The sequence below is a fragment of the Macaca thibetana genome, chromosome 12, assembly GCF_024542745.1.
Source record: "Macaca thibetana thibetana isolate TM-01 chromosome 12, ASM2454274v1, whole genome shotgun sequence".
Taxonomy (NCBI): Eukaryota; Metazoa; Chordata; class Mammalia; order Primates; family Cercopithecidae; genus Macaca; species Macaca thibetana.
The window spans coordinates 10,915,484-10,939,983 of NC_065589.1; the positions used below are offsets into that span (position 1 = coordinate 10,915,484).

Consider the following 24,500-nt stretch of genomic DNA (forward strand, 5'->3'; position numbering starts at 1 on the left):
AGTAAGTTCTGCTGATGTTAGGTGTCTCAGGGGGACCCTAGCAAGGCAGCCCTGGGCCCTGGCTCATGCCTCATCCTATTGTTGCCATTTTGCAGAGGAGGGGATTGAGGACCACAAAATTCAGTTACTTGCCTCATGCTAACATGGCTGCCATGTCTGTGTGCAGACCCCCTTTCAGGGGGCCTTGCCATAGTGGTTCTGAGCAGGACCGCAGCCTGAAGGAGCTGGGTTAGACCTGCTCTCAGCTCCAAGCGCTGCCTGCCCTGTGTGGCCTTCCTTCACAGCCTTCGCCTGCACTCCTGCCTTAGAGACATCCTCCTGGGCGACAAGCTTGGGAACATTGCAGTACTGAGTTGCCTTGAGTGGCAGAACAGAGAGGAGCCAGTGTTTTGGCTCCAGACCCTCCCTTTCTTCCCTGGATGAGCCATGATGCAGATACCCAAGCTGTGCAGAGGATGTGGGGTAGACACAGGTCAGAGGGTCCTTCCTACCTAGGCCTCAACCTGCCCCTGATCCTGATGGCAGCTGCCTGGGGACATGCTGAACAAGCGGCCTGAGCAGCCCCATGAGGGTGACTAAGCTCCAGCCAGGGAAGGGCAAGGTCCCCCCAGAACTCTGGGGGTGTGAACCACAAAGGTGGGGGAGGGGCATAGAATGGAGCGGACATGGGGTCAAGGGGCAGGCAGGGGGAACTGGTCTCTCTTGCTCTCTTAAATGCACCCATTTCCCTCCTTCCCGGCGTCTCCCTTAACCCAGGCCAGGCCTCTGCAGACACTTGAGTCTGCTCCTGGGAGTTTTCCTACAAGCTCCTTGATGGCTTCCTCGGGTCCTACCTGGGCAACAGGCCCACTGGCAGTGCCTATACAGGCCCCTGCCCCTGCAGCTCTCATTGGAGGATCCCAGAAGGTTCTTGGTGAGCTCTTATCCTCACCTCCACCTCTGAGGGCATGAGCTGGTAGCACTTCCTCCAGTTGGTTATCCTGACCCACTGCTCACAGCTCGTGTGTGAAAATTCAAACAGCACAATAACTTCTCCAACCATGTTCAAGGGGCAGGGTGGGCCTGCCCAACTAAGCTAAGGGACCTGGAGACCAAAGGTTGGATGACGGCCAGGCTGCACCAGTGCCAAACCAAAACCCTAGGCATCCTGAGGCCGGCAGGTACCACACGCCGCCGGCAGGGGGAGCCACGTCATGGAGCTAACCCGGTGAGGCCTGCAGAGGCAGCCACCACTTGGAGGAGTCTCGGGAAGCTTGGCAAGTTCCCTTTTGGCCTGTACCATCACCACCCTGCGCTCCACACAATGGCAGTCCCGTGTGGCCTGTTTCCAGTGTCTAGGACTGCATACCCCCACACCTCCAGGGCACCAGAGTCCCCCTGTGGCACCCAGTGATGAAGTCCTCCTCCCCAGTTAAGGCTTCTTAGGACAATCACTGACTGCCCCAGTAGGCAGCCCCCCACCCAACTGCAGCTCAGTCCCTGCCCACCCACCAGACTGCTGCCCATCACAGGGCATATCCAACTGCCTCCCAAAAGGTCTTCAACCCACTGTCCCCAGGATCCTCCCCATCCTATCCTCATGCCCTGGAAGGTCTGAAGAAACTGAAACAGAAAAACTAGGCTTGAGACAGCTTTGTTAGAACAACTCAGCAAAATAAAATTCCTGTTTATTGTTGGACAACATTGTTTCACACATACATCAAACAGGCCAAAAAAAATAAACAGCAACTTCATAGACAAAAAAGGAAAAAAAAGAAACCTTTTATCTTTGGCCTTTTTAACCATCTCATACAAACCAACTACTTATAGTACAGCTAAGTACATACACAAAAAAGTTACTGGAATGCTCGGAATAAGATTGTTTTTCTGTTGTCGTTTTTGCTTTTTTTACAAGGTTTTTTTTCTCCTTTGAGATTATAATGAACATGGTCACACCACAAGTAAAGTCAGAAGTAGGACAGAGAACGCTCCGAAGGCTGGTTTGGTCATCCGAGATCATTAAAAATGGCTGACCCTAACAATATGTACAAAAATATAAAATGTAAATAAAAAATACAAACAAATTTCCTTTTTAAAGTACTTTTAAGAAAAAAAGCAGGGCCTTGGAAGTTTTGGTTCTTTTTTCCTCCCCTGTTGCAAATTCTCATGGTTTGGGTGGGGTGGTGGAGAGCGCGTGTCATCTGCGGGTGGCACTGCCCACGGTGGGCGGGCGGGCGGGCCTCTCTACTCGAAGGTGACCACGTTTAGATTCTGAGACGGGAAGTGGAGGGTGAATAGGTCACGGCGGCCTTTTTTTTTTAGTTTAACTTTTCCTTTTTTGCTGTCTAGTCATCCTCGTCAGTCTTCTGCTTCTTGGTATCAACATCGTCATCCTAGGCAGAGAAAGACTGTCAAAGGCCCCTCCAACCCCAGGGGCCCTACCCAGCCCACTGCCTCAGCTCCCACAGGCAGAGCAAGAACGAGGGACCCTCAGCTCCACAGCCCAAGGCCTTTGCTCTGGGAAGTTGAGCCCAGCCCTGTTCCTTCCTGTTCTTAAGATTCAGGACCACACAGTGGCCAATGTCAGAAACAGTCCCTCCGTGGCTTGAGCACCTCCGCTAGAGGTAGGTGGGGAGACCCAGATGCCAAACCCCCCTTCTTCTCAAGCCAGAACCCACCTCATCATCTTCAGCTGCCCGCTTGCCCGTAGCTGACTCAGCTTCCTCATCTTCATCTCCATCCTCTTCCTCACCTGGAGAATCAAAGGCCAGGTAAACCACACTTCCCTCCCACTGTGGCTCCTGGGGAAATCCCAAGGAACATGTGGCGGACTGCAAGGTCCCTGCCCTGCCTCTGCTGCCTGCAACTGGGCCCAATCAGGACACACATGCCCACTGCACAGGTGGGAATCTCCAGAGGACAGAGGCCCAAGCAGCTGCACCCCAAGAAGCTAGCCCAACAGATCAGTGGCTTTCAGAGCTGCACGAAACAAACTTTTAGGTGTGCGAGTGAGTGTGAGTGGGCATGGGCACAGTTCCTTGTCAGAGAGACCCTCCCTGACTCTACAGGTGGGTGCCCACGGTCATGTGGTCCACTGGCCCCAAGTACCATGGTCCCACTCCCAGGAGCCCCAACTCCTTCCCCTTCTGCCAGACAAGACCAAGAAGTACCTGAAAACAGGAAGACAGACAAGGCTACTCACCATCACCTTCTTCTTCCTCCTCCTCTTCCTCCCCACCTTCTTCCTCTTCTTCATCTACCTCATTGTCAGCCTCTTGCTCCCCATTTTCCTCATTCTCCTCGACAGAAAACAGACCACGTTCTTTACCAGCTGGCCCAGGGATGGACAGAGCGTTGCTCCTGATGCCCAGTCTCCCACCAGAGGCTGCCAGCTACATCTACAGCCCAGCCAAGCCCACCCCAGAGGCCCTTCTCCAGTCAACACCCTCCAGGCTCCATCATGAACCCTGCACATTAACTGCCCCAAGGCAAAGGCAAGGGCAAGGGCTTCCCCCACCCTGGGACAAGCCCAAACTCAGACTACCGGAGCTCCTCTTAACCTATTCTTGTTCAGGCGCTGCTCGAAAGGTTTTTATAAATATTTAACTAGCAATATTCGCGCCTCGGGTAAAGCTCACTGGCTACGATACTGCCACTGTGCAAAGCTATATATATATATGTTTAAAGTAGAGGAGGAAAAACTGCGGGGCGGTAGCTGCCAGGGCTCAGGAGCAAGGCGGACACTCACAGCATTCCCGTTAGCAGGGGCGTCTCTTCCATTTTCTGCCTCTTCCACAACTTCCTTCTTCTCCTTTAAGTCCTTCAAAAGGGAAGAAGGAACCAGTAACCAGTAAGTCTTCCGAGCAACCCCAGGGTACGCAAAGGAGCTGAGAACTACCGGTCTGTTGTGTCCATCCCAAATTAAGAGTCGCACGCGACACGTGGAGAAGGGCCTAATGTCCCTGCGGTCCCTCTCCCACTGGTCCCTTTCCCACTGGTCCGGTGAAAGGAAGGCCGGCGGGGGCATCTGTGATCGGGTTTCCCATCCTTTAAGGCCCGCTACAGCGGCCCCTGTGGCGGTTCCCACTGCCCCCTGGCGCTTCCTAGGAAAGGAGCCATGTGGCGCCACAGCCCCAACCCGTCGGGCCGGGTGGACGAGCCCCGGACACTCACGCCCATCAGCCTGCTTCCAAGTGCAAGGAACCCGCCCCTCGGGCCGTCTAGGAAGACGGCAGGCTACGTCCCAGAAATAAATAAGGCAAGGAGGGAGGGGCCTGCGCTCGGGGAGGGCCCCACGGGCGCGCCAGCCTGGAAGACCCGCGAGAACGCACCGCCCCGGCCAGATCAGGTCTCTGAAAAAAACCAAAGCACACCGACCCCCAAATCCGACCGCTATTCCTAGAGGCCGCAAACCGCTGCTTGGCGGTGCCCCAGGCCGGGGCCTGCCTCCGGAGTAACCAAGTCCCGGCCTCCCCGCGAGGGCTAGGGGTCCCGACCGCACCTCGTGGGTGGGACTCCGCCCAGGATCCAAAAGGCAGCGCCGCCCCGGGCGCCCGGTAATTTTTTCCACACGACACAGCCGCCAATACCAACAGGCGTCCCGGCCTGCGGGACCCCTCGGCCCACCTGTCGGCCCACCCCGCTCCCCGGTCCCCGGACCCCAGCTCCGCCCGCTCTCGCCCCCTGGCGGACAAAGTCCCGGGGAGCTGTGGGGGCAGGGAGGTCGCGGCGCGCAGGCGCGCATCCCCCGCCCGGCGGGCTTTGCGCGCGGGCCTCTGCACGCACCGCGCGCAGGGAGCACGTGGCTCGGGACCGCCGAGTGCGTCCCTTGCCTTGGAGACTCCGGGCGGATAGGCAGAGCGCACAGTGCCAAGCGCGCGGGTGGCGCGTCGGTCGGTTGGCCTCTCGACTCAACGCCCCACTGCCGCCACCGCGGCAGGCCCGAATGTCTGCATATGCCGGGCCAAGTCCCGCGGGAGGTCGCCCCGAAGTCCGCCGGGCTGCTTAGGTCCGAGACCGTCGGGGATGCGCCTCTCGGGCTACTTCATCGCCCTCGCGGGAAGTCACCTTTCGGTGCTTCGCAGAAAATCGAACACCCAGGCCCCGCAATGGGGACGGTGTTCTCCCCCAACAAACTGGTTCCCGGACTGAGCCCAGAAGGGGCCACTGAGAGCCCCTACGGAGATACCGGGCCCGAGCTCCGCTGTGCCAAGAAGTCGGCCCTGCGAGAGCCAGAGGTCGTGACGCCAGGGGCACAAGAGTTAAGGAGACGCCAAGGTGACTCGCGCCAATCCCCGCAGGGGCACGAGGGGCGCGGACGAGGGCCGAAAGATGAAGAAAAAGCCAGTCAGTCTGAGCGCGCTGCGCTCCCGCCGAGGGCGGAGACGCTACCCAGGGCGGGCAGTGGGACCGAGGCGGCGCCGACAGCAGGAGCCGAGCCGCGCCAGCCGCTCAGGACCTCACAGCCGAGAGCGGTGAACCCGCCACGGGGCCCGGGCGCCCCCCCAGTTCGACCCTACCATCGGCCTGTCGCGGCCGCCGTGTTGGCCCGCGTCGCCCCGAGCTGCGGCGCACACGGTACTCCCGGGCAGCCGCGGGGGGCGCCCATCGTCGCCCTAGCGCCGTGCTTCACTTTCTCTTTCCTCCCTGCGGCGCGTGGGCTCTCGCCTCCTCAGCCAAGCCCGGCACCGCGGGTGCATGACTGAAGCTGGGCGGCCGCTCCCGGCGCACTCGCCTCGAAGGGCGCCCACCCCCGCCTCCCAGAGCGCCCAAAGCGGATAAGCCCGTCACACCTCCGCGGGGACTGCCGACGTCGCGGCCAGCCGGCCCGTCGCCCCATCCGCCTTATTGGGGCTTAGTCCAGATAAACCACCTCAGGTCCGCTGCAGGGCGCGAAACCGGCAGCCTGGCGCCGAACAAAGAGCAGCGCGGCCGGCGGGCGCTCGCCGCCACTTCCCGCGGCCGGCCCGCGCCCCGACACGCGCCCCCCAGCACTTCCGATTCCCAACGCGCTCGAGTTTCAAAGTTATTTCCGTGCGCCCGGCGGGCCGGCGACCCCCAGACAGGCCCTTCCCCTCCCGCCGCCACTCAGACGCCTCACAGACGAGTTTCGAGAGCCGTGAGCGAGCCTCGGCGCCTAGCCCTCGGCCCCTGAGGGCGCCCGGCCCACTCCCCGACGGGCATCACGTCTGCCCGCGGCGGTTCCCGCCCCCTCCCCCGCACCACACAAAGAGTGGGCTGCCTGAGGGCACCGCGCCGGGGGCGGGCCATTTCCCCGAGAGAGGGAGCAACAGCGGGCTTGAGGCAGTCCAGCTGCTGCGCGCCAAACACCGCCCGGGCGGCGGCGCGCGGACCCCGAGGGGGCGGGCGGCGTCCAGCCTCACCTTAGTGGTGATTTCGGAGCTGGTGTCTACGGCTGCGTCTGACATGGTGGGGCACGCCGGTGATCCGATGCAGGGGATTTAAAAAGAAAGCGAGAGTTCAGGGACTCTGGCGATAAAGCTGCCGGAGTCCGCGGCGGCGGAGGAAGCGCGCGGCGGAGGCGGCTGCGGCGAGCAAGGAGGCGGACGAGGAACAATGCAAAGATGGCTTTTCAGAGCAGCCAGTGGGGGACTCACGCGGCGCCAGAAGCTTTAATATAGATTAGTGGGCGGCGCTCGGCTTCCCATGCCCGGCCGCTATTGGCTGAGCGCAGGGAGCGGGCGCTCGCTCATTGGCTCGATTCCGAACAATGGACAAGCGTGCTTAAAGCGGCAGTGCCCCGGCGCGTCCCGCGCTGCGCAGTCGCCGGTCGCACTGTCATTCAAGGCCTGATTTTGCCGGGGCTCAGCGGCGCCGAGTCCGCGGGGGAGGGGTGCGCGAGCGCGTTCCGGACGCGCGCTCCCGCAGCTGTTTTGCTGGGGCTGCTGACGCAGAAAGCCAAAGCGCGGCAAAGCTGCCCGCCCAGCCCCCTTCCCCCTCCCTCCCGCCCTCCCCGCGACTGCTCGGAAGGAGGGGGAGGGAAGAGGGGGGGGGCGGCGGCGGGCGCACGACGGCTGCCAGCGCGGGGGAGGGGACGGCGGGGTGCTGGGCCGCGCTCGCCCCGGGCGGTGCCCAGCGCAGTGCCCGCGGAGGTGCCCGCCCCCCGCGCCTGGGCGCCTTCGACCAAGGATTGTCCCAGTGCAAGTGGACGGCAGCCCCACGACGAGCAACGAGGTCCCGAGGCCGAGACCCGGGCACCTGGGCCGCCCCGTCTCTCTGCCATATCCTCGTGCCCGCCCAGGGCAGAGCACCCAGTCTTGTGGGCAGGCGACCCAGTTTGCCCACCATCAGGTCCGGCGTCCGTCGGCCAAGCCAGTCGAAAAGCAGGCACCGGGTCAAGCGCACAGAGGGATTCATGTATCAAGGGGACTCGATGCCCGATGCCGCAATGCGCGATGTCCCTCGAGTGGGATAGTCCGCGGGTCCCTCACGGCATAGCGGTCCCCTCACTCTAGGGCTCTGGTTAGGGTCTGTCCCGAGCGGTCACTGCCGTCGCGACAGCTTCAGGGCAGCCTCCAGGGGCCCGCCGGGTCATCGAGTCTACCCTTCTCCCACCCCACTGCTGGACTGCGATGGGCACATGAACATTACAGAGTTACTCGGGGAAAATAATCATCTCTTGAGCCAATTGGGCTAATCTTTGGGGACTGCCTGAAATTTGGGGGGCCATTAGAGAACCATGCGGAGCCCCGAGAAAGGGGAGCATCAAGACGCCACACTCAAGATGGCGCCGGGCTCGGCAAGGGTGGCGTGACGTTGCGATCTAACTCATGTGGGCGATCTGACAACAGCTGGCTACGCCAGCCTTATCGCCACCGCACTTGGCTGTCGAACTAAGAGATCGGTTGTGTGGGGAAAAAGACCAGAATAGGTGGAAAGATAGTCCAGAAATTTACCTGTGCCACACACAAGATGGCGAGAGGTAGGGTTCGTCCCTGTGCTGCCAAAAGGGGGCGCCCGACACGGAAGGCGGGACTCCGGAGAGACGAGCGCACATTGGCCGAGAGTGGCGGGCGAACACAAAGTTGACGCTTTGCGTCCTTCCATTGGCAGTTTCTTCCGTCTGTCTCTCCTGTGCAGCCGAGCTGGGAATGGGGAAAACCCGGACTGTGGGATCCTGGAGGGCGGACGATGCCAAGTCCAGCAGAGTTTGCCCTGCGGGTTAGAAGAGAGACAATCTCCCTTCTCGGTTTCATTAGGTAATGGGCGACATGGTTCCATCTCCACAACGGGACTTTGCTGAGCTTAGCACGCACTCTCCCGGCGGGGAGGAGGCGCGCAGTGCCGGGCGCCACCCCCTCTCCCGCACGGGTTAGGACAGCATCCGTGTTCCCAGGTGCCTGTCTGGCCGCTGGACTGTTGGCCTTTCCGGGGCGAGTTTTACTTTAGAAAGAACCCCGGGCTCCAGGTACTTCAGCCTGAGGAAACGTGGGACAAATGCTGGGCAGGGCGGGGATACCGCGCCAACCCCAGCTGCCCAGCGGTCGCCCTCCTTTGCAGCGGCGAAGGAACGCCCCCCTGGGTCTCCGCCCTGCCCCCAGGCGCCCCAGTGGCTAGAGGTGGCATTCTCCTCTGGACGGGCGCGCCCCAATTCGGGGGACTCCCACAGTGCTGTTCTCGAGGACCACGCGTCTCAACTCTTTGTCCAGTCCCCTGCCTCCCACTGCCAGTCTGTCTTCACCGCCGCGCAGACCTGGGGCCGCCCGTCACAGAGAGGAAGGGCTCCTTGGCCTCAGCCACCGTGACCCCCTCCTTTGTGTCACATTCGCAGAGAGTTGGAGGGATTATGAGTCATCGTAAACAGGGAGACAGAGCGCCTTGCACCAGCGGCGCATCCATTAAGTTCCAGTTACCCTCGAGGGGATTGTTTTTTCCACAAAACCCAGATGCAGTGAGAGCCTGGTTTGTACCACCTCTAAGAATCGAGGCTTCCCCCTAGTCTGGATGGTGGCCTTTGGGCAGTGACCTGTGTATCCACAGCTGAAAACCAGACTTGACAGTTACGGATTCAGGCCGCTGTGGGAGCGGGAAGGTCAAACACCCAGGAGGAACTGATTAATGTGAATTTCCCTCTAAGAACTGCTTTGCCTGGCCGGGCGTGATGGCTCACGTCCGTAATCCCAGCATTTTGGGAGGCCGAGGTGGATGGATCACGAGGTCAGGAGTTGGAGACCAGCCTGACCAACATGGTGAAATCCCGTCTCTACTAAAAATACAAAAAGCCGGGCCTGGTGGCGCGCACCTGTAATCCCAGCTACTTGGGAGGCTGAGACAGGAGAATCGCCTGAACCCGGGAGGCAGAGGTTTCAGGAGCCGAGATCGCGCCATTGCACTCCAGCCTGGGCAACAGAATGAGACTCTCTCTCTCAAAAAAAAAAAGAACTGCTTTGCCTGACGTTGTTCCCATGCAGGTGGCTTTGCTAGAAGTGGGTGAGGAAGGCTCATGCCTATCTGGTTCCAGAACCACCACTTAAATTTCCCACTCACTGAGTGCCCGCTGTGTACATGGCAGTGAGCCTTTGGCTCATGCTTCATTTTCATGTACAACGTGGGTAGGACAGTTATGGAGTTGAACCATGTGAAACTGATGTTTATGTAGGTGAAAACCAACTGAAAACACATTTACAGGTTCAACCTCTGATACAACCCTCCTTTTAACAAATCAAAAAAAGCAGACCTAGGGATTATAGCAAGGGACTTGGATCAATGATGAGGCCGAGGCTAAGTCCTAAAACAGAGGAATCTGCATTAGATGAGCCCTGGGGCGGAAGTTGCCCCCATGGACTTCCCTCTCATCCCAGAAGTGTGGTATCTGACAGCTCGTAGTGGTGGAGTTATTTAGGCTATGAACAACCGTGTTCCTTCAGCAACAGATAGCTCCCCACCTCTTTTACTGTTTCTTTTTTTTTTTTTTTTTTTTGAGACTGAGTCTCTCTGTTGCCCAGGCTGGAGTGCAGTGGCGCGATCTCAGCTCACTGCAACCTCCACCTCCCGGGTTCAAGCGATTCTTCTGCCTCAGCCTTGCAAGCAGCGGGACTACAGGCGTGCACCACCATGCCTGGCTAATTTTTTTTGTTTGTTTTTTGTTTTTGTTTCTGTTTTTGTTTTTTGAGACGGAGTCTCACTCTGTCGCCCAGGCTGGAGTGCAGTGGCCGAATCTCAGCTCACTCCAAGCTCCGCCTCCCAGGTTTATGCCATTCTCCTGCCTCAGCCTCCCGAGTAGCTGGGACTACAGGCGCCCGCCACCTCGCCTGGCTAGTTTTTTGTATTTTTTAGTAGAGACGGGGTTTCACCGTGTTAGCCAGGATGGTCTCGATCTCCTGACCTCGTGATCCGCCCGTCTCGGCCTCCCAAAGTGCTCGGATTACAGGCTTGAGCCACCGCGCCCGGCCTAATTTTTGTATTTTTAGTAGAGACAGGGTTTCACCATATTGGCCAGGCTGGTCTTGAACCCTGACCTCATGATCCGCTCACCTCGGCCTCCCAAAATGCTGGGATGACAGGTGTGAGCCACCGTGCCAGGTGCCAGGCCTTTTTTTTTTTTTTTTAAGGCTAAGTTTCGCTCTGTTGCCCAGGCTGGGGTGCATTGGCATGATCTTGGCTCACGGCAACCTCTGCCTCATGGGTTCAAGTGATTCTCCTGCATCCCTCAGCCTCCTGAGAAGCCGGGATTACAGGTACCTGCTACCACACCCAGCTAATTTTGTGTTTTTAGTAGAGATGGGGTTTCACCATGTTGGACAGGCTGGTCTCAAACTCCTGACCTCAAGTGATCCACCCGCCTCAGCCTCCCAAAGTGCTGGGATTACAGGCGTGAGCCACCACGCCCGGCCCACTCTTGCTGTTTCTGAACGGACTGTTCTTCCTGTCCACTGTCAGTTCCACTCATTGATACATCTCATGCCTTATGTTATTACATAGGAGGTCAGGCACTTCTGTGGCATTACCCTTCAAACCCCCCGACATGCTAGTATGCCCTGGTAAGCCTGCTTTCCTGCCAGGCTAAGATACAGTGGGCTTGGGCTAGAGCTGCTGTGAGCAAGGGGCCCGGTATGGCCTCTAGGCATGTTTCGTTTTGTTTTGAGACGGGGTCTTGCTATGTTGCCGAGGCTGGACTACAACTCCTGAGCTCAAGCTATCCTCCCACCTCAGCCTCCTGAGTAGCTGGGACAACAGATGCTTACTACTGTGCCTGGCTTGTTTTGGGGGAATTTTCACAGGGACGCCTCTGGGTGTCACACTGTCCACATGGCCCACAGGCCTCTCCCTGCCCAGCCTGAATAACACATTGATTTCACCTGCCTGGCCCTGTGGGCACTTCAGTTTGCAACTAAGCCTTCCCCTAAAGCCATTTACCACATATTTCTAATTGGTTATCTCACAAACCTGCTTGATCCCTAAAAGATCAGACAGGGCCGGGCGCGGTGGCTCACGCCTGCAATCCCAGCACTTTGGGAGGCCGAGACGGGCGGATCACGAGGTCAGGAGATCGAGACCATCCTGGCTAACACGGTGAAACCCCGTCTCTACTAAAAAATACAAAAAACTAGCCGGGCGAGGTGGCGGGCGCCTATAGTCCCAGCTACTCGGGAGGCTGAGGCAGGAGAATGGCGTGAACCCGGGAGGCGGAGCTTGCAGTGAGCTGAGATCCGGCCACCGCACTCCAGCCTGGGTGACAGAGCAAGACTCCGTCTCAAAAAAAAAAAAAAAAAAAAAAAGATCAGACAGAATGTATTTTTAAACTCACTGGGTTCAAGTGCCAGCCCTGACATACACTAGCTTTGTGAATTGGGCGAGTTACTTTCTCTCCTCTAAGAAACAGAGAGGATGGCTGGGTATAGTGGCTCACACCTCTATTCCCAGCACTTTGGAAGGCCTAAGCAGGAGGATTGTGTGAGCTCAGGAATTGGAGACTAGTCTCAGCAACATGACGAAACATCATCTCTACAAAAAATTTTTAAAAAATTAGCCGGGCATGGTGGCATGTGCCTGTAATTCCAGCTGCTCAGAAGGCTGAAGTGAGTGGATTGTTTTGAGTCCAGGAGGTTGAGGCTGCAGGGAGCCATGATGGTGCCACTGTACTCCAGCCTGGGCAACAGAGCAAGACTCTGTCTTAAAAAATAAAAAATAGGCTGGGCGTGGTGGCTCACACCTGTAATGCCAGCAGTTTGGGAGGCTGAGGTGGGCAGATCACGAGATCAGGAGTTCAAGACCAGCCTGGCCAACATGATAAAACCCCGTCTCTACTAAAAATACAAAAGATTAGCCGGGCGTGGTGGTGCACGCCTGTAATCCCAGCTATTCTGGAAGCTAAGGCAGGAGAATCGCTTGAACCCAGGAGGTGGAGGTTGCAAAGCCAAGATTGCGCCATTGCACACCAGCCTGGGCAACAGAGCAAGACTCCGTCTCGAGAACAAGAATAAAAAATAAAAATAAATAAAAATAAGCTGGGTGTGGTGGCTCACACCTGTAATCCCAGCACTTTGGGAGGCCGAGGCGGGCAATCACTTGAGGTCAGGAGTTCGAGATCACCCTGGCCAATGTGGTGAAACCCTGTCTGTACTAAAAGTACAAAAATTAGCTGGGTGTGGTCGTGGGCGCCTGTAATCCCACCTACTAGGGAAGCTGAGGCAGGAGAATCACTTGAACTCGGGAGGCGGAGGTTGGAGTGAGCCAAGATGGTACCATTGCACTCCAGCTTGGGTGACAAGAGTGAAACTCCTTCTCAAAAAATAAAAAATAAAAATAAATAAAAATTAAAAATAAAAAAGAGAGGCCGGGCACGGTGGCTCATGCCTGTAATCTCAGCACTTTGGAAGGCCGAGGCAGGGAGATCACGAGGTCAGGAGTTTGAGACCAGCCTGGCCAACATAGTGAAACCCCATCTCTACTAAAAACACAAAAATTAGCTGGGCATGGTGGCGCATGCCTGTAGTGCCAGCTACTCAGGAAGCTGAGGCAGGAGAATCACTTGAACCCGGGAGGTGGAAGTTGCAGTGATATGATATCGTGCCACTGCACTCCAGCCTGGACAACAGAGTAAGACTTCATATTTTTTTTTTTTTTTTTTTTTTTTTTTTTTTTTTTTTGAAAAACATAAAAATAAAAACAAATAAGAGAAGACAATAATAGTTCCTACTTTTACAGCAGGATTATATTTTTAAAAAACATAAAAATAAAAACAAATAAGAGAAGACAATAATAGTTCCTACTTTGCAGGATTATTGTGAGAATTGAATAAGTTAATATTCAGAAAGTGCTTAAAATAGCATCCGACACATCTAGGAAACCATTGCACCCCATTTTCCAGCTGCCATCTGTACCTAAGTGGGTTGGCTTTACAGAGCTTGTCGGACTCTGGACAAAGGAACAATGTTTTCAGCAAGTTCTTTCCGTCTTCAGTGGGAAGTGAGGGCACTGGCCTCTCTAGTTTCTGGAAGCCTGTGATTTGATGCCCGACATGCTTGGCAGCCCCTCTGGCCTCAAAGGCATGACAGAGTCTGGGAGGCAGGCAGAGTGGAGCAGGTCTCAAAAACTCCCGCCTTCCCGCCCTTCAGAAACCCAGGAGTTTCAGGCTGTGGTTTCCTTATCCAGGTATAAGGGCCTGGGGAGCTGCCAGGAGCCTTTCAACCCTCCCGCCTTGTGAACCTGGCTGGGATTGCATAAGAGCCCCCAACGCCTGCTCCCTCAGCACGCCCAGGCCTGCCCATTCCCCTGGGGAGCTGTGCCAGAGACCTGGCTCCTGGTACCCACACAGGTCTGGCCGCCCTGGGAGGTTCCTACCTGGTAGGGAGAGGGTGGGAAATGTCTCTTAATGTTCCAGGCCTGCCCCCAAACTGATGCCAAGGCCTGTGGAGCCTAGGCATGAGCCTAGGTAAGGAGGCTGGGAGAGGTGAGTGTACACTGTGCACGACGCCACTGCCCCTGGACAGTAAAAGGCCATCGTGCCAGTCCTTGACTCCCTGTACACGTGCTTCCTCAGATCCCTCCAGGAATCCTCTGCCTGCCTGTGTCACTTCCTGGCTGTCTTCCCTGGATCCCTCCGTGTGTGTGCACCAATTTGCATAGCTCGAGTTCCGTGGGTGTTTTGCTTAAGTTCCGGTTCCACTTCGTAAGTAGGTGGGCCCAGCAGCATGACAGCAGGGAAAGGTGCTAGTTGGGGGAGCACGTGAGCAGGCACACACCTGGGCACCCTGCCGTGAATGCCCACAAGAGCGCTGCACCCAAGGAAAGGTTGGACACCACTATGTGACTTCCTGCCACGTGGCCCACGTGGGAGCCCAGAAGACCAGGAGGCCCAAGTAGGCCCTGAGGAGGATCTGTGTGCCCATGCCAAGCCAGGAGACCGAGCTCTGATAATCGTGAGGGTGAGGAGGGCAGGCTCTTTTCTGACACTTTTTTTTTTTTTTTTGAGACGGAGTCTCACTCTGTTGCCCAGGCTGGAGTGCAGTGGCCGAATCTCAGCTCACTCCAAGCTCCGCCTCCCAGGTTTACGCCATTCTCCGGCCTCAGCCTCCTGAGTAGCTGGGACTACAGGCGCCCGCCACCTCGCCCGGCTAGTTTTTTGTATTTTTTAGTAGAGACGGGGTTTCACCGTGTTAGCCAGGATGGTCTCGATCTCCTGACCTCGTGATCTGCCCATCTCGGCCTCCCAAAGTGCTGGGATTACAGGCTTGAGCCACCGCGCCCGGCCACATTCTGACACTTAACTCTTTCCCCTTGTCTGTTAATTTTTTTTTTTTTTTTTTGAGATGGAGTTGCACTCTTGTTGCCCAGGCTAGAGTACAATGGGGCAATCCTGACTTACCGCAACCTCCATCTCCTGGGTTCAAGCAATTCTCCTGCCTCAGCCTCCTGAGTATCTGGGATTACAGGCATGCGCCACCATGCCTGGATAATTTTGTATTTTTAGTAAGATGGGGTTTCTACATGTTGGTCAGGCTGGTCTTGAACTCCCGACCTCATGTGATCTGCCTGTCTTGGCCTCCCTGGGATTACAGGTGTGAGCCACCGTGCCCAGCTCGTTTTTTGTTTTTTTGTTTTTTTTTTGAGACAGGATCCCACTATGTCACCCAGGCTGGAGTGCAGCAGCATGATCTCGGCTCACTACATCTTCTCTGTTCATCTTAAATGGGTCTTTTCTACCTTCCCTTCTCCCCTGGCAGAGAATCTCCCCACCTTGTTCGGGGAGAAAGGTGAAAGGAGCAGAGGGCAGAGGCGAGGGGAGGACACACCACCAACTCAGACTGGCTCACCCTCCTCCTGCCGCAGGGGGCTACAGACGGGTGACCCACAGTCCCTGTTTGACTGAGGGATTCCCAGGATGCAGGACTCTCAGTGCCACAACCAGAAAAACTCCTGGGCAAACTGGGACATGTTGCTCATGCTAGTTCACTAGTTCACTCCTTATCACATACTGGGAACATTTCTTTTTTTCATTTTTTTTTTTTTTTTTTTTTTTTTTGAGACAGGGTCTTGCTCTGCCACCCAGGCTGGAGTGCAGTGGCGCAATCTCTGCTCACTGCAGCCTCAACCTCCTGGGCTCACGTGATCTTCCCACATCAGCCTCCAAGTAGCTGGAACTACATGCACACACCACCACACCCAACTAATTTTTAAATTTTTCGTAGAAATGGGGTTTCCCTATGTTATGCAGGCTGGTCTCGCACTCCTGGCCTTAAGTGATCTTCCTGCCTCGGCCTCCTAAAGTGCTGGATTACAGGAGTGAGCCACTGCACCCGGCCAAAGAACGACATTTCTGAAGAAATCTGTAACCACCACCAAGACCATGAGTCCCTGTGGCCTTCCATCCAAAACCAGCCTCCCACTGAGATCCGTCTCTCTTTGCCGCAAGAATGCAGGGTGACAGGGCTACGAAGACACTGGGAGCATTTGGATTGCACATTGCAGAGCCAGGGGATTGAAGGGCTTAGGTAGATCACAGACCAAGCTGGTGCCCTGGATCAGGACCTCCTGGGAGGGCTCTCAGCTGCCCCTGAGGAAAGGGTCGCTAATCAGGTCCAGAGCATGGAGATCTGTTCCTTTCTAGCTCCCGGCAGAGCAAGCGTCTCTAGAAGGGGAAGAGATTTCTCAGGGTCCTGTGAGAAACATTCTCTCCTCCAAAACGTTTTTTGAGAATCTCACAGGAGGAATCTCACTTGAACAATTCTATAAGAAAACCTCAAAATAGGATGCAGCATCACCCAGAACTGAAGCCTCATCAGGGAGGGGAAGGCAAGGGGGGCGCCCTTCCAAGAAAGCTCAAGCCCCACACACGTGAAGTCCGAGGGGAAAGCCGCCAGTCAGCACCTGGACTGAGAGCTTCCTGAGCTGTCCTCAGCCTCAACGAGTTCTCCTGGGCCTGGCAAGTATGGCCCAACCTTCAATTGTGGTCATTTATGGCCCCTGCCAGCATCTTTCTCCTGGTTATGCCATCCTCTTGCTGTTAGATGCTGTAAGGGTGTTATCTCACCGGGCACGGTGGCTCACGCCTGTAATCCCAGCACTTTGGGAGCCTGAGGAGGGTGGATCACCTGAGGTAAGGAGTTCAAGGCCAGCCTGGCCAGCATGGTGAAACCCCCTCTACTAAAAATACAAAAATTAGCCGGGCACTGTGGCAGGCACCTGTAATCCCAACTACTTGGGAGGCTGAGGCAGGAGAATCGCCTGAACCCAGGAGGTGGAGGCTGCAGTGAGCCGAGATCGCACCATTGCACTACAGCCTGGGGCGACATGGTGAAACTCTGTCTCAAAAAAAAAAAAAAAAAAAAAAAAAAGCACTGAGGAGACACTTCTCATCTACTTCGCTGCTGGCATGATCTCAGCCTTCCCACTTGCTAAACGGAGAGAAGAATATGGCCCAGCTCCCGGAGAGAGAGCAGTGTGGCTGTTTGTCCCCACTCTGACCTGACAGTTCACAGGGCCGTGGTATGAGGCACAAAGTCCCTGGTTAAGACATATTTTTGAGACCCTGAAGTATGAATCACCTTGGTATGAATCAGTTTCCTCTTGGGCCTTATGTGATACACTGGAAGTTTCCTTAATTAAGATTTTCAGTGGCTTGGCCGGGCACAGCGGCTCATGCCTGTAATCCCAGCACTTCGGGAGGCCAAGACAGGTAGATCACCTGAGGTCAGGAGTTCGAGACCAGCCTGGCCAACATGGTGAAACCCCCGTCTCTACTAAAAATACAAAAATGAGCCAGGCGTGGTGGCAGGCACCTGTAATCCCAGCTACTCAGGAGGTTGAGGCAGGAGAATTGCTTGAACCCAGAAGGCAGAGTTTGCAGTGAGCTGAGATCATACCATTGCACTCCAGCCTGGGGGACAAGAGCAAGACTTCATCTCAAATAAATAAATAAATAAATAAATAAAAATTTAAAAAATTTTTCAAGGGCTGGGCACAGTGGCTCACACCTGTAATACCTGCAATTTGGGAGGCTGAGGCAGGAGGATCACTTAAGCCCAGGAGTTTGAGACCAGCCTAGGTAACATAAGGAGACCCCATCTCTATGAAAAAAAAAATTTTTTTATTTTGAGACAGAGTCTCGCAGTGTTGCCCAGGCTGGAGTACAGTGGTGAGATCTCAACTCACTGCAACCTCCAACTCACGGGTTCAAGCATTTCTCCTGCCTCAGCCTTCCAAGTAGCTGGGACCACAGGCACTTGCCACCATGCCTGGCTAATTTTTGTATTTTTAGTAGAGACGGGGTTTCACTATGTTGGCCAGGCTGGTCTTGAACTCCTGACCTCAGGTGATCAACCCACCTTGGCTTCCCAAAGTGCTGGGATTACAGGAGTGAGCCACCGCGTCTGGCTGAAAAAAATTTTTAAATAGCCATATATGGTGGCACATGCCTGTACCCCCACGTACCCAGGAGGCTGAGATGGGAGGATTGCTTGAGCCCAGGAGGTCAAGGTTACAATGAGCTGTGATTGAGCCACTGCACACTGCAGCCTGGGTAAGAACAAGACTGCCTTAAAAAAAAAAAAGAAAACTTTTAGGATGGTAAGGATGGTATGATGTGTTCTGTAATGCTCTTCAGAAGTGTCTAGTTCTCGGCTGGGCGCCGTGGCTGACGCCTGTAATTGCAACAATTTGGGAGACTGAGGTGGGTGGATCATCTGAGGTCAAGAGTTCAAGATCAGCCTGGTCAACATGGTGAAACCCCATCTCTACTAAAAATAAAAAAAATTAGCAGGGCGTGGTGGCTGGCACCTGAATCCCAGCTACTTGGGAGACTGAGGCAGGAGAATTGCTTGAACCCGGGAGGTGGAGGCTGCAGTGAGCCAAGATCGCACCATTGCACTCCGGCCTGGGCAACAAGAGCGAAACTCCACCTCAAAAAAAAAAAGAAAAAGAAAAAAAAAAAGTGTCTGCTTCTCTTAAGGCTGAATTTGGACGCAAGGGCATTCATGAGGGAAAGTAAAATGTGTTCTGAATACCTGCAGAAACAGATGAAAGAAAAATTAGAAATTTGTCATTCTATATGAAATGAAACAGCTCTCAAAGCAGGGAGAGATGGGTGTCAAGAAACATTCTGGCTGGGTGCAGTGGTCACACCTGTAATCCCAGCACTTTGGGAGGCTGAGGCAGGTGAATCACCTTGGTCTCAAAAAAAAAAAAAAAAAAAAAGAGGCCAGGCGTGGTGGCTCACACCTGTAATCCCGGCACTTTGGGAGGTAGAGGCAGGCAGATCATGAGGTCAGGAGTTCGAGTGAAACCCTGTCTCTACTAAAGATCAAAAAATTAGCCAGGCGTGGTGGTGTGCATCTGTAATCCCAGCTACTCGTGAGACTGAGGCAGAGAATTGCTTGAACCTGAGAGGCGGAGGTGTCAGTGAGCCGAGATCATGCCATTGCACACTGGGCTGGGTGTGCAAAAAAAAAGAAAAGAAGGCCGGGCGCGGTGGCTCAAGCCTGTAATCCCAGCACTTTGGGAGGCCGAGGCGGGTGGATCACGAGGTCAGGAGATCGAGACCATCCTGGCTAACATGGTGAAACCCCGTCTCTACTAAAAATACAAAAAACTAGCCGGGCGTGGTGGCGGGCGCCTGTAGTCCCAGCTACTCGGAGGCTGAGGCAGGAGAATGGCGTGAACCCGGGAGGCGGAGCTTGCAGTGAGCCGAGATCGCGCCACTGCACTCCAGCCTGGGTGACACAGCGGGAGACTCCGTCTCAAAAAAAAAAAAAAAAAAAAAAAAAAAAAAAAAAAAAAAAAAAGATCCTTAGCTGAGAACCCTGGCTTTCAAAGCCTTCAACTTCATGGAGAACTGTCGCCTGGCAGTAGCAGAGTTTCGCCATGCTTTGTCACCATTGCAGCCGCTCCCCTCTCAGGTCCCTCTGCCCCCGCCATAGTGGGACAGGGAGCTCACTGCCTGCAGGATTCATGCCTAGGCTTGATTGACACTGGTCCTAAACAGGTCCCTTTACTTCCCCCACCTCATTCCCCTCATGCAGGGCTGACTTGAGCACAGATTTCTAAGCATAGAAGGCCGTGTCAGCACCTGCCTCCCTGAGGGCCCTGTGAGCTGGGTGTGGGCAGGGGCAGGCATGGTTGTGTCCTCCACTCAGCTTGAGTGAGGAAGCATTGCCCAAAGCCCTACAGTTATTCAGCAGCAGAGCTGGGATCTGAACCCCACCTGGCTCCAGAGCCCCATGCTACCTGCAGTTGCAGCCTCAGCTTCAAGGGGAAAAGTCACGAGCAGTACTGCCACCATCCACATGCCAGTCCCCTTGACCACCCCGTCCCCTCACGCACCACAGAGGGGATCTTGAGGTGTCCTCTGTTGATTGGTAAGCGGTTTTACTTTATTTCATTTTATGTATTTGAGATGGGGTCTCACTTTGTTGCCCAGGATGGTCTTGAACTCCTGGGCTCAAGCAGTCTTCTCACCTGGGCCTCCCAAAGTGTTGGGATTACAGGTGTAAGCCACCGTGCCTGGCTAGGAGTTTTATTTTCACAAACTGAGGCCCTCATTCTCCAGCCGATGCCTCAAAGGTGGTGTGAGGGTACGGAGGGTGTCCCAGATGAGTGATTTCTAGTTGTGAGGCAAGATTTTTCCAGTAGGACCTGGTGACCCGGGGGCAGGACATTTTGCAACTGTCTGTTGCCAGAGGCTCACTAGAAGGCCACTAAAAATGTGCTCCCGGGGTGTTCTCTTGAGATTTTTCATGGCATCAGTAGATAATTGGTAACATCTGCCTTGAACATGTTTCCAGGCTAACCTATCCCATGGCCTTGCTCCAGAGCTGGGCCTGGAAGTGCCTCATTGCACAATGTTCCTTTTAAGAGGACCCGCAGGACAAATTTATTTCGGGCCTCAGCACCAGCAGGACAGTATGGCTCGGTGTTTAGGAGCACAGGCTCCAAGTGGCCCCTTCTGTGAGTGAAGCAAGAGCCCCCCAGAACTGGGCTCCTCACCTGCTTGTGTCATGAAGCTGAGTCCTTGGACAAGGGTGTGACACCTGTGAGCCGCTTCTCGTATGTAAAACACACGAATAATAACAACCTCCTGGCCGGCTGGTGGCGCATGCCTATAACCCCAGCACTTTGGGAGGCCAACACAGGAGGATCACTTGAGCCTAGGAGTGCAAGACCAGGTTAGGCAACACGGTGGGACCCCGCCTGCCCCCCGCCGTCTCTACAAAAAAATTAAAAATTAGCCAGGCATGGTGGTGCATGCCTGTAATCCCAGATACTCAGGAGACCGAGATGGGAGAATTGCTTAAGCCCAATAGATCAAAGTAGCAGTGAGTCAGCCAAGATTGCACCACTGCACTCCAGCCTGGGTAACAAAGCAAGACTCTGTCTCAAAAAAAAAAAAAAAAAAAAAAAAAAAAGTTGCCAAGCTCGGTGGCTCACACCAGTAATCCTAGCACTTCAGGAGGCCAAGGAGGGAGTATCACCTGAGGTCAGAAGTTCGAGACCAACCCGGCCAACATAGTCAAACCCCATCTCTACTAAAAATACAAAAATTAGCTGGGCATGGTGGTGGGCGCCTGCAATCCCAGCTATTTGGGAGGCTAAGACTTGGGAGGCTAAGTCAGGAGAATCGCTTGAACCCAGGAGGTAGAGGTTGCAGTGAGCCAAGGTCGTGCCATTGCACTCCAGCCTGGGCAACAAGAGCGAAACTCCATCTGAAAAAAAAAAAAAAATCTTGATAATCACCAACCACTTCTTATTACCAGGAAAAGCAGGGCTTTTGAATAACTTGTCTCCTTTTTTTCTTTATAGAGCTTCCAGGTCTTGTAACGCGTCCCCTTTCCTTCTGTCTTGGCTTGGAAGCTTGGTGCCAGCTGTGAGTTGCAGCTCTTGGTTCCGTGGCCTCCTGGAGGCCCACAGGACTGACCCTGTCTCTGACTTCTTCTTTCCTACCCTATTTTCCTTGACCCAACAACTTCAGTTATTGTTTTCCTGTTGTCCTTTAGGTATTTCTACAAACTTTAGAACTGAGGCCTAAATTGATTAAAATGATAATTAATTAAACAAACTAGAGCCGTTTATACCCAGGGCAGTTTCTTACAGGTTATATCATTTGAGCCTCATGCCAATCAAGGCAGGTGTCCCCATTTCACATAAGAGGAAATCAAGGCTGCCAGAAGGAACTGGTGGAGGTGGGGACCAACGTGACTTTGCCCCCGTCCCAGCTTTGTCCCCTGGCTTTGACCCTGTCCCGGCTCCGTGGGTGGCTGCCCCCACTCATGAAGCCCTTCCCACTGTCCCCTGCCTGGCCATAGCTTTGTGACTATGTGGTCACATCCATCTCGCCTTCCATTTCCCTAGTATCATTGTCTGGCCTTTTGAGGGAACTTTCCAAGAGATTATGGCCTTCCCTCCGTTACTGAAGGATGAGCGAGAGACCAGCCACCCCTCTGCACGGCCCCCCCCACGGCATTTACTCCAAATGGTTCCGATTTGGCTTTTCCTCATGGGATAGGCAGGAATGTCCCTGGGAGTGGCATTGTGCTGTTCAGCTTTAAGGAAATGTGGTCCCACACCCCCAGGAACAGGCCGCAGGAGCTCGGAACACCAGGCCCGGATCAGTGCCTCAGAGAACCCACAGGCAGGCTGGCGGGAGCGCACCACCTCGTCCAGCAACCCCTTGCTCCCGGAGTGGGTTCTTTGGGGAAGGCCCTGGGGGGTCACAGATTGCCAGTGAGATGCAGAAGGGAGACCCCCTTTAAGACCCCGCCTCCCTTGGGGGTTTACAGCCTTGGTATCCAGCTGAGCACCAGAAGATACAGATGTGCCAGGCAGGCCCAGAGCTGAGTTGGGGCCAAGGTGGGAGAGAGCTGAGCCGCCCTTCAGGATAAAAGAGGAACACCGATGCCTGTCCACTGGCATGACATCTCAATAACAAAGCAACCTGCGGTTTATAACGTGTTCGTGATGTTCCTTCTTGGTATTCTAAGCTTATGGTTGTTGCTTTTCAAGAATGTGTGGCAGCGTAGTTGGTGGCGTTACCTCTGGAGTCAGATCTGCTCCGAAGTTTCCAACCCCTGCCCTGAGGTCCCCTTCCCAGGGGGCCCTCAGTCATCCCAAGGCCTCAGGCCAGGGCCTCGCTGGCCCCTGCTGCATAGATACACTGAGCTCTGTGCTGTCACCCCAAAGTCCCACCAGAAACACCCTTCCTTGGGCCCCACAGCCCACGAACAACGTGAGTGAATTTGAATGTTTCCTGTGTGTCCACATGGGTGTCCGCAACTTACCCTCTCCACAGAAGCACATCCGTCCTCATCTGTCCACAGGCAGCCATGCCCAGCTACTGCCTCAGGCTGCTGGAGCTCAGGGGACAAGTCTGGCCAGAGGGGCCAGTGGGAATGGCCAGGAAAGAGCCAAGCCTGAAAACCCAGGAAACAGTGCTGTGGGGCCCGAGCCCCAGCTGCTCCCTGGTGGGTATTTGAGGGAGCCTGCCTTGCCTACCTGGACAGAAGCACAGCTTGGAGCGGCCACTGGGGGCAGGCCTGGTGTGGGCATAGAACGCCGGGCAAGAGGCACCTGCAGGCACGTGGCCACACCCAGGCCTTGACCCAGCCTGTCCTCTCTTCCCTGTAGCAGGCCCGTTCCACACTCCCACGCCCAGTCTCTGGGTGTGCATGTACATGTCTGTACAACCATGAACACGGATCCCATGTCCCGAATGTGGCCACAGATGTGTGCATGAGTGTGCAGATGTGAGCATGTGCCCGTGATACCACCAACCATTGAACCACCCTTTCCCCTCCTAGGGGCCGGGGCACCAAGCAGGTCCCTGCAGATCTGTGGGTGTTGGCTTTATTCTCCCTTGTATATTTCTGTATTAAACAAAACAAAACAAAAACAAACAAAAACAAACAACCTTTTGGCAGGGCATGGTGGCTCACGCCTGTAAGTCCACTACCTTGGGAGACCGAAGCAGGAGGATCACTTGAGCCCAGAAATTTGAGATCAGCCTGGGCAACATAAGGTGACTCTGTCTCAACAACAAATTAAAAAATTAAGCCGGGCATGGTGGCTCACGCCTGTAATCCCAGCACTTTGGGAGGCCCAAGTGGGCAGATCCCTTGAGGCCAAGAGTTCAAGACCAGCCTGGCCAACATGGCGAAACCCCATCTCTACCAAAAATACAAAAAATTAGCCAGGCATGGTGGCGCACGCCTGTAATCTGAGCTATTTGGGAGGCTGAGGCAGGGAAATCACTTGAACCTGGGAGACAGAGGTTGCCGTGAGCCGAGATCATGCTGCTGCATTCCAGCCTGGGTGACAGGGCGAGACTGTCTCAAAGAAAAAAAAAAAAATCATTTTGGCCAGGCATAGTGGCTCATGCCTATAATCCCAGCACTTGGGGAGGCTGAGGTGGGCGGATCATCTGAGGTCAGGAGTTCGAGACCAGCCTGGCCAACATGGCAAAACCTCAGTCTCTACTAAAAATACTAAAATAGCTGGGCGTGGTAGCAGATGCCTGTGATCCAAGCTACTCGGGAGGTTGAGGCACGAGAATTGCTTGAACTCGGGAGGTGGAGGTTGCAGTGAGCTGAGACTGTGCCACTGCACTCCAGCCTGGGCAACAGAGTGAGCCTCCGTCTCAAAAAAAAGAAGAAAGAAAGATGAAAAGAAAACAAAATTAGCGGCCGGGCGCAGTGGCTCACGCCTGTAATCCCAGCACTTTGGGAGACTAAGGAGAGTAGATCACAAGGTCAGGAGTTTGAGACCAGTCTGGCCAATGTAGTGAAACCCTGTCTCTACTAAAAATACAAAAAATTAGCTGGGTGTGGTAGTGTGCGCCCAGGAGGCAGAGGTTTCAGTGAGCCGAAATCATGCTGTTGTACTCCAGCCAGGGCAACAGTGCAAAACTCCCTCTCAGGCCGGGCGCGGTGGCTCAAGCCTGTAATCCCAGCACTTTGGGAGGCCGAGGCGGGCGGATCACAAGGTCAGGAGATCAAGACCACAGTGAAACCCCGTCTCTACTAAAAATACAAAAAATTAGCCGGGCGCGGTGGCGGGCGCCTGTAGTCCCAGCT

The 24,500-nt window shown here is 55.0% G+C and overlaps 2 protein-coding genes and 1 pseudogene across 8 annotated transcripts in view; 1 reads left to right on the plus strand and 2 right to left on the minus strand.

The window, feature by feature from the left end:
• NCL (nucleolin) overlaps positions 1 to 24,500 on the plus strand; it is a 405,499-nt gene that overhangs the window by 143,138 nt on the left and 237,861 nt on the right. The window lies entirely within an intron of this gene.
• On the minus strand, positions 1,633 to 6,590 carry PTMA (prothymosin alpha). 7 transcript variants are annotated; one of them, XM_050751139.1, is made up of 5 exons: positions 6,363 to 6,590; positions 3,728 to 3,799; positions 3,182 to 3,275; positions 2,658 to 2,731; positions 1,633 to 2,372 (listed from the first exon to the last, which is right to left on the minus strand). In XM_050751139.1, the coding sequence occupies exons 1-5, from the start codon at positions 6,405 to 6,407 to the stop codon at positions 2,325 to 2,327; spliced, it is 333 nt and encodes a 110-aa protein (XP_050607096.1). In that variant the 5' UTR covers positions 6,408 to 6,590; the 3' UTR covers positions 1,633 to 2,324. The 7 variants fall into 7 exon arrangements, with proteins under 7 accessions (XP_050607096.1, XP_050607095.1, XP_050607099.1 ...); XM_050751138.1 differs by having other exon boundaries at positions 3,182 to 3,278; XM_050751142.1 differs by lacking the exon at positions 6,363 to 6,590 and adding an exon at positions 5,499 to 5,754 and having other exon boundaries at positions 3,182 to 3,278.
• LOC126933333 (uncharacterized) lies at positions 3,563 to 3,646 on the minus strand (annotated as a pseudogene).